The 9,524-nt window shown below is 51.7% G+C and overlaps 1 protein-coding gene across 1 annotated transcript in view; it reads left to right on the top strand.

The window, feature by feature from the left end:
- ZMYM3 (zinc finger, MYM-type 3) overlaps positions 1-9,524 on the top strand; it is a 20,550-nt gene that overhangs the window by 10,937 nt on the left and 89 nt on the right. Inside the window, 12 exon segments of the mRNA XM_009874306.1 lie at positions 2,775-2,923; positions 3,495-3,663; positions 4,227-4,342; positions 4,495-4,669; positions 5,221-5,367; positions 6,178-6,281; positions 6,665-6,833; positions 6,955-7,106; positions 7,554-7,668; positions 8,574-8,828; positions 8,916-9,033; positions 9,431-9,522. Of these exon segments, the coding sequence (XP_009872608.1) occupies positions 2,775-2,923; positions 3,495-3,663; positions 4,227-4,342; positions 4,495-4,669; positions 5,221-5,367; positions 6,178-6,281; positions 6,665-6,833; positions 6,955-7,106; positions 7,554-7,668; positions 8,574-8,828; positions 8,916-9,033; positions 9,431-9,522 (1,761 nt within the window).

Raw genomic sequence — 9,524 nt, 5'->3', positions numbered from 1 at the left:
TAGGAGGGAGGGAGGGGACCTGCATAGCTCACTCTGAGAGACACAGGGATGACTGAACAGCAAGGGGTGGAAGCTTGCTGCCCAGGACCGGATGAGATGCTAGGGAACAATCCTGCACTGGCCCTTGGTGGGGGGAAAGGACGGAGTGGGACCTAATGGGGCTTCTCCATCTCTAACATCTATGGTTCTATGACACACAGGGCCCAGACGGGAGGAGCCGGTGCCAGCGTGCTGCCTGTAGCTCACACTCTTAGAGAGGATACTCAGGGATTTAACATCCTCATGTTGCCAACGGAGAGCTCGATTTTCAGGGTTAGGGGACAGCGTGGTTTGGCTTGATAATCCACCTGCAGCCCCACACCACCTCCGAGCTGTGAGTTTCTCAGATCTCATAAGCTAATCAGGATTGGGCCAGGTCAGTGCTTGGATGGGAAACATTAAAGGAAAATGCAGGATACTGCAGGAAGTGGTGCTGGTGATGCTGTAGGTGGGCTCTCCTCAGCCAGAGCTGAACCTAGAGTAATCTTGAGGGAGCACTGAGCTGCTGGAGGCACTCTGTGTTGTGATGTTAGATTGGAGTCCTACCACTTACCCAAAGATCGCTACAGCTTTGAGGAACTGTCAGTCCTGTGTCCCATATAACCCCATTCTGCATCCATGGAGTTCCAGCTGGAAAGGAGATTTTTCACTGCCTGTTGCCCCATTTCCTGTCATTAACTTGATCCAGTTGCTTATGGAAGATTGCAAAGTGCTTTGGGGTCCCTCAGGATGGAAGGAGGTCATTGCTTCGCCCTTGAACACTTCGGTGGTCTCATTCTGCCGGTCTTTCAGAGGCCATGATCTTCTAGGTAGTCTGTATGATCTAATTAAAATGCCTGCAGCTTATGGTGGGACTCACTCCAGTGCATCAAGTTTCAACAGATACCTGCATTGCAGGTTCGGGGCTTTCCTCCCCAACCTGGGATTTCATGAAATGTAAAACCCTGACTAGGGTGTGCCAAGGAGGGGAAACCAAGACAAGGACCTTCCTGTGAGAGACCTCGTCTTCTGTCTCCAGACTCTTCCTGGTTCTTCTCTGACAGCAGTGGGCTGACTGCAAGATGAGGAAGGCCTTGATGTCAGTCTTGCTTAGACAGCAAAGTAGAGCGGCTCTGCCAAAAGCAGCAGATTCCACCAGACAGAGAAGCCCCAACCTGTCCTCCAAGAGCCATGCTCTGTAAAAGGCTGTGTGAGGCAACAGCTCAAGTAGTTGCATACTGGTGTGACCTGGATAAGGAACTGTTGGTTTCTGCATGGGGATGCCATGGGGGAGTCTGATGGGGCACAGACTATACTGCTGCCCAGGGAAAGGAGACATGTTAAACTTGCTGGTTCCTGTAGCTCAGCAAGTGATTCTACAGTCCTAGTGATGCTGTCCCATTTGTCCTGTGCTTTCAAGGCATCTTTCTTGTGAGGGACCAATAACACTGGTTTTGGGACACAGGCACAGCAAGCAAGCACTGCCTGTATGTTTCACACCAGTTGACTGTTGTCTCCTTGGAGCCATGGGCCACATGACTGAGAAGTACCTTTTCCACCAACAACATCTGTGAGAGTCCGAGCCTCTTTGGAGGCCCCCAAGAACTTTGCCATTTTGTATGTGAGGCATCACCCTTCACATGCCATAGCTGCCTCTCTGCGCACAATGTGAGGCAGAGAACTCTGAGGACAGCCAAGGAAAAGCCTGTGAACACTGGTGAGTGCTCATCTGAGCACAAGCTCCAGGCTGCCCCAGCAGCTGCCTAGACCTACTGCATTCAAGCTGGTCAGAGGGAGTTCTTGGATCCACTGAGACCATTGCAGATCCTGTGGCTGAATGCTCAGCTGCAGTCTAGGGAGCTTCCTCCAACTAGAACTTAACCTGTTCCCCTCTGGTGGTCAGCAAGTGGACCCTGCTTGCCTTCCAATTGCTCAAGAACTGTCCTGCCTTTCCTTGGGACAGAAGACTGCACAGTACGAATGCCCACATGCCTTTGGGAGTCTGAGTCTTTCCTGAAAAGCCTATCTGTATGTAGGAAATGCAAATGGACCCAGTACTCCCTTTGGGTGCTGAGACCTGCTGTTTTCCTTGCAGGTGTCTCCGTGCACGGCCCAGTGTTAGTTGATGCTGTAGAAGGCAATTCTTTTTCCAGCCGCATAGGTAACCAGAGCTCATGGAAGACTTGGATGAAGGTGTTCTTTTAGCTCGTCTGCCTTTGAGATGGATGTAGGTTCTCTGCAGAGTAAATGGTCTGGAATTATCATCCAAGCCAGGATGATAATGTCATCACCTGAGACTAGTGTCTGCCATAGGCATGTCTTACCTGCAGGTAAGACATTCCCCTGTTACCTTAGGGGAATGGACTGCACTCCGTAGCGCTGGAGGAAAACTGTCTCTCTGCTTTCCTGGAATATCTCATAATACTACTACCAGCTGTGTCAACTTCTTCCTAGGGATCTCGAAGCACTTTGCCAAGATATCTGTAGCAGGGAGATGGAGGCACAGGGAGGGGCCATGGCTCGGTACAGCAAGCCAATAGGCAGATCTGGGAGTAGAGCCGTGGATTGCTCTCTCTACAAGGGGCTGGGATTTCTCCTGACATGCTGTGATGGGGATGGGGTGGACTGCGAAGTAGCACAAAATTACATAGGAATGACTTGATTTTGTAGTGTCTTCTGAGCTGCTAGGGCTAGAGATTGTGGAAACATTAACTGTTGCTGGAGTGGCCAGGAGCAGTTTCTGGGGAGCTTGTCCCTGTGCTCTGGCTGCTTCTACCTCGAGTCCCAGCAGTGGGACTTGTTGGCCCAGAAGCTTTTGAACTTAGAGTCATTGCCTTCTCTTACAGGTCAGACTTCAGAGCCAAAATCACCTGCCCCTTCCCTGCAGAAGGCACAGACTAACATGGTAAGGCCCACTGGAGGTAGGAGTTTTCAAAATAGTGCAAAGAGACTATCTGCAGAAGACAGGTCTGCGATTGCTCAGAGAGATTTTATTCTTCTAAAACCAGTGCATTTTAAGACATCTGGACAGTGGGAGCTGCTGAGAGCTGCTGGAGATGGCAGTATCAGCATATCTTCTGCAAGGGAGAATAACCGTTCCCCAGGAATCAATGATGGGCTCCAGAACCGAATCCAGAACTGTGGCACTGGCTTCTCTTTTAACAGTACTCCCCTGTTCCTGGACAAAGTTGTTGTTCCGCTGTGTTCCCTGCTGCCCTGTCAGGCAGGAGTGACCAGTGCAAGATTCCCTGCTGGCTGCTGCATTGATGCCGCACAGGCTTGCTGCCTGCCGGGAACAGCTTGGCAGTCCTTCGGCTGGGAGTGACTGTGGAAGCATCTGTGTGTGTCTCTGTGTGTGTTGGGGACCAGCAGGCTCCAGGAGGTGCTTTGGGAGTCTCTCTAGCTGTACCTGAGGTTGAGAAGATTTGATGCTGCCTTAGGTGGACATCAGCTTCCTGTTTTCTGTGTTTCCTCAGCTGTCAGCAAAGACCTCCTCAGCCCAGATGTCTCCAGCCGCGCCACCTCCTCCACCCCCTCTGGTTCCAGCCACCCCTCGGAAAAACAAAGCTGCCATGTGTAAACCACTGATGCAGAACCGGGGTGTTTCCTGCAAGATAGAAGTGAAGTCCAAAGGATGTCAGACAGGTATGAAAACAAAACATAGCTGTGGGATTATAGGGGTTTTTTTAGCAAGACAAGTGACACATCCCTGCTCCATACTGAAGTGCTGTACAGAGAGCTGGGTGTTTGGCACTGTGCTGAGGAGTCTCGGGGCAGTGCAGGGCACGCGCAGCAGGGCTAGAAGTAGAGAGACCATTTCCATCAGCAGCAAAAGGAGAGACCTAAAGAACACTGCAGCATTATCCTATCTCATGTAGGACAACTTATGTTACTCTGGAAATCATCAGCTGGGGGCCGTCTGCTGAGCAGGTTCCACTGTGTAGCTCCTGTTGGTCCTGCATGTGTGGTCACCAGCATATGCAAGGCAACCAGACCTCTGAGCAGGGCTTACACCTCTGGCTAAAGCAAGCCTCTCTTGTTGCAGGGCTGTGTGGCTTGTTGCTGCTCTTAACTCTGCCCTTGAGTCGTAGAAGCTGGTGGCTGGAAGGGCCGTGGTGCTGAACAGCTGGTGACATGGCAGTGCACAGTGGGGCTGAGCGGAAAAGCTGCTAGGAGCAGTCTCACTGATGTACTTTTGCTCTTGCCAGAGGCTGACTGGAAGCCCCAGGTGATTGTGTTGCCAATCCCTGTCCCGATCTTCGTGCCTGTGCCCATGCATATGTACTGCCAGAAAGTACCTGTGCCTTTCTCCATGCCTGTCCCGGTAAGCGACACACAGCGCCCACTCATGTTCTTTTACTGTCTTGATCCTGCCTTGCTGCAGCCTCCCTGCTTCTCTCTTCATCCTCTTCTACCTCTGCTTTCACATCAGTCAGCTGAGTGTCAGTTTTTTGCCTGATGTGCTGCTCTTGACAGGTGCCTGTGCCAATGTTCCTGCCCACCACGTTGGAGAGCACAGATAAGATTGTGGAGACCATTGAGGAGTTGAAGGTGAAGATCCCCTCCAATCCACTGGAGGCTGACATTCTGGCCATGGCTGAGATGATTGCAGAGGCTGAGGAACTGGACAAGGCCTCCTCGGACCTCTGTGGTAGGTTCTGCCATGGCTTGGTCCGGCCCAACAGCTGAGATGATGTGGGGTTTGCCCAATCTAGGAGCTAGAGCATCTGCCAGGATCACAGTTCTTCCAAAGCCTTTGAAAAGGTAGCAGGGAAGAGCAAGTCCTCAGCTTCTGCTGAGGTCATAGCAAAGAGCTGCAGCAGAGAGCAATGTCTGTCGCTGTCCCTTTTGGGAGTATCAGTCTTGAGGCACATGTGCAGCACTGTTAATTTATTTATTTAGGTGTTCAGGCCCTTACTTAAAGCAGCTTCTCAGCCATAAGACTAGCAGTTCAGACCTCACAGATGTTTTTACTTGCGGGCTGCATTCCTCAAGCCCCAGTGGCTAAGGCTGTGGCTGGGGAGAGGACAAACGTCCAGTGTCTTGCTGTCTGGGGAGAGCTGGACAGCGTAGGTGTCATCGGGCTGCTCTGAGCACAGGACTGTGTTGCAGGAAACCTGACTTTGTTTTCCAGCTGTCACAGGGAAAAAAACCAAAACATTTTCTTGGAAGTTGGGTTTGTAATTTGATTTTGCATTGCAGACCTGGTGAGTAACCAGAGCGCAGAAGGTCTCCTGGAGGACTGTGATCTGTTTGGACCAGCACGGGATGATGTGTTGGCTATGGCTGTCAAGATGGCAAATGTCCTTGATGAGCCAGGCCAGGACCTGGAGGCTGACTTCCCTAAGAGTAAGAGCTGGGTGAAGCAAGCATGCAAGGCTGCTCATGCTGCAGGAGGGTCTTCCTGCTGCCCTCGGCTGACTATAGCCAGCAGCATTGAGCTATGTGAACTTACCTTCTCTCATGCCCTCTAACTGACCAGGCTTGAGGCCAGGAACTGAAAGTCTTGCAGATGATTTCTCACAGCAGGGGTGAGGAGACCACCACTTTTGAAGGAATGTGTGTTTGTCTAGACTAATTGACCTGTTGTGAACACAGGTCTGCAGAGAAGGGGAAGTAAGAAGCTGATTTTAATAGCACAAAGAGCAGGGCAGTGGTACTAATGTGCTTCTGGATGATGATTCTAGAGGACGTAGCAAGGTGAGAGAGAGACCTGGACAGGGCATGACATCCTGGGAGATGGCAGAATTGCTGAGTGCCCATTAGCGAGGAGATGGTGGAAGAAGAGGCAGGGACTTGCAGGAGCACAGCAGTGCTGATGCAAAATGCTAGCAGCAAAGGACAGAGAATTGGTATGCCTGTGCCATGCTGCCCCCAGTAGTGGCCTGGGACAAGGGAATGAAGAATGTTCCTCAGGTTTAACAAAGAAAAACATGTCAGAGGGAAGAGTGTGGAGCTCTAGTTAGTCTGAGAAAGCATCATCTGCCAGAGCTATATTTCCATTGTTAGGCTGTTGCTAATAGATTATGTCAGGCAGTGGTGGAGTGTGTGAAGTGTTGGTCTGCATGTTTCCTTTTTATTTTGCTGTAAGAACCATGCAAGCACAGAGGACAGGATGAGAAGACTCAGCTGAGCCCTTCTGCCCATGTTTCCTTTCAGACCCTCTAGACATCAACCCCAGTGTGGACTTCCTCTTTGACTGTGGACTGGTGGGACCAGATGATGTGTCCACAGAGCAAGATCTGCCTCGTGCTGTCCGCAAGGTGAGCTCTGTGTGCGTACTGCCTGCTTAAAGCTCTTTGGGTTTGGAGTGGCAGCTGCTGTCTGGGACATAAGAGGTGAACTGTGCCAGAGGCTTTGGTGTGCTGAGGAGGTTATACTCTCTCACTTCAGGGCATGTCTGGCCTGTGGACTCACTTCAGAGGAGCTCTGAATGCCACAGGTCATGTGAGAGCTGGCCTCTTTCCTGCCTGTGGCCCTCATAACTAATGGGCCTTGACAGCTTGGAGGTCAGGAGAAGGATGGCTGCTGGCATGGGTATAGGCACACTGGGAGGGAGTTGGCAGTCAGCAGGTCTGAAGGATGGTCAAGATTCTTCAAGTCTGTCCCAAGTAGGTGCCTGGTCTCACAGTACGCCTCTCTGCAGGGGCAGAAGCGTCTGGTGCTCTCTGAAAGCTGTTCCCGGGACTCAATTAGCAGCCAGCCCAGCTGCACAGTGCTGAATTACTCATACGGTGTGAATGCCTGGAAGTCCTGGGTGCAAGCCAAGTATGCAGGGGGAGAGACCAGCAAGGGAGAGGAGCTACGCTTTGGCCGTAAGTGCCTTGTCTGGATGGGGTGGAGTGGCAGAAACCTCCCAGAAGATGCATCTCAGGATGCTGAGGTGATCCTGTGCTTGCAGGCTAATGTCTGAGGTTGCTCCGTTTGTCTTTGCAGCCAAGCCCATGAGGATCAAGGAAGATATCTTGGCCTGCACAGCAGCTGAGCTCAATTATGGCCTAGCCCAGTTTGTCAAGGAGATTACACGGCCCAATGGGGAGCGCTATGAACCAGACAGCATCTATTACCTCTGCCTTGGCATCCAGCAGGTGAGGGCTTGCCACTCTCGGGTCCTCCACAGCCTGACCTGAGGGTCAGATCTTTACCCTTTATTCTGCTTTCTGGGGACCAAGAGAGGCTCACTGGACTCTCCTTCAGTGCCTCACTCCAGGATAGCAGCTCACCTGGTTTGGTCTTTGTTCCAAAGCCCAGCAGGTCAGGTGGCAGCTGTTCCCCAGCCTTGCACCCTTCTTTCACATCCTTGAGGAGGGCTGGGAGATCTCCCGAAACTCAGTCCATTCTTCAGCACCAAGTCTGCTTTGTCATGCCCCAGGATTTTCCTCAGAGCCCTCAGAAGTGGCTGTTTTTAGGAATCTGCCCTACAGCTCTGGTTGTATAAGGAGGGGCACCCTGCATGCATGCGCTGGGCTCTCTGGGGAGGATTACATTCCAGATGCTTCCATATCTCTCTTGACTGTGTATTCTGTCCTTTCTAGTACCTGCTCGAGAACAATCGTATGGTGAATATATTTACAGACCTTTACTACCTGACCTTCGTACAGGAGCTGAACAAGTCCCTGAGCGGCTGGCAACCCACAATCTTACCGAATAGTATGTGTCTCCAGAGTACCTTCAGTCATCACACATACACAGTTTGTGCTTCTAGCCTTGGATCCTTCAGTCTCATTGTGCTCCCTCAGCCTTAACCTTCTTCCTTGGCAACACAGTCCTGCTGTGTCTTGGGGTTGTACTAACCCATACTGACAGAGTGGAGCCAGCCTGTTATACACTTCAGCAGCAGCTTCCATTGCCCAGAGTCAGGGTAGCTGGGAGCAGAGCACAACTGTTTTGTGTCCTGGGACAGTTTGAATCTTGACAACATGGTGATGTCGCCAGCCTTTGATAAAGACCATACCAAGCCAGGAGGTACACTGGCCCATGCCTTTGTGTTCCCAATACATAGGCGAGCACCTGAACACTGTGCTAGGTTTTGGCTAGGGCTGCTGTGTTCCTGCCTTATGAGCAGACTAACTTGGAGTTCTGCAGAGGCTTTTCATGACACTGTGATCTGGGCTGCCTTCCCTGCTGCATCTTGTCAGTGGTTAGTTTACAGATCCAGCCTCACCTCTGTGTATTAGCTCTCCCCGACAGAGTCATTTGGCTCAAGACCTGTGGTCTAGGCAAGAGCTGGCCATGTCTGTCCTGCCCGCTGCTTTTCCTTCATCTCACGCTGAATGCGGTGGAGCATTGACCTGGAGTTCACTTCGTTACCATTTACAGGGATGGGCAGTTAGGATTGATTTAGGTTCTGGCCTGTGGTTTGGCTGCACTTTGGGGTGGCTTGTGACTGAGCAGAGCCAGCATCTAGCTCTGCTGATGGCTCTAGAGAAGTAACCTTGTGGGAAAGGGGATGATGTGAAGCATCTGTCTTCTGCAGTGAGCTAGCCTGGGCAAGATGAAGGGATTGCTACAAAGCCACTCTTGATGTGACCTGGTTCTTCCTCTGTGCATTGCAGACACAGTTTTCTCACGTGTCGAGGAGGAGCACCTCTGGGAGTGCAAACAGCTAGGTGTTTACTCACCCTTTGTGCTCCTCAACACCCTCATGTTCTTCAACACCAAGTTCTTTGGGCTGCAGACAGCAGAGGAACACATGCAGCTCTCCTTTACCAACGTGGTGCGCCAGTCCCGCAAGTGCACCACAGCCCGTGGCATGACAAAAGTGGTGAGCATCCGCTACTATGCTCCTGCCAAGCAGAAGAAAGGCCGAGGTAGAGTGTGACAGACCATTTCTTTGTCCCTCCCCCTGTGTCTCCCATCAGCTCCCAGATGTGATCCTGGTCTCTCTCTCTCTGCAGATGGTGGCTCTGGAAAGCGGAAGCGTGAGGAGGAGATACCAATGTTGGAGCAACGGGAGAACAGGATGAACCCGCTCCGATGCCCAGTCAAGTTCTATGAGTTTTATCTCTCCAAATGGTGAGGCTTTCTCTGGAGAAAAGGGCATATGCCATCTTGGTGTTACCTCTCAGTTTTCCCGGGACCCTGTGGAGTGGCTGCTGCTCTCCAAATATTTGTACTTGAGTGTGAAGCCTTGTCTGGGGTCTGCACTGCTTGTATAGACCATGGTTGAGAGAATGCTTCTCTCTGGCTGCTTTCACTACTTGCCTCTCAGTAGACAGGCAGGAGTATGCAGTATGAGTCGTGGAGCTTGGCTGGTTAGCAGATTCAGTCTGAATGCTTACTTTGTGTCCTCGTTCTGCTGAGGGATGAGAGGCTGTGACAAGCCTTTAGGCCCCATAACCATGAGGGCAGGCCATGCTTTCCAAGCCCCATGAGCTGATACCGTCGGGCTCTCCTTCCTCTCCCTTTACAGCCCTGAGAGTCTGCGGAACCGCAACGATGTCTTCTACCTGCAGCCTGAACGGTCATGTATTGCTGAGTCCCCGCTCTGGTACTCAGTCATCCCA

This window comes from Apaloderma vittatum, unplaced genomic scaffold, assembly GCF_000703405.1.
Source record: "Apaloderma vittatum isolate BGI_N311 unplaced genomic scaffold, ASM70340v1 scaffold10168, whole genome shotgun sequence".
Lineage (NCBI taxonomy): Eukaryota > Metazoa > Chordata > Aves > Trogoniformes > Trogonidae > Apaloderma > Apaloderma vittatum.
This window is presented reverse-complemented; position numbering and strand designations above follow the sequence as displayed.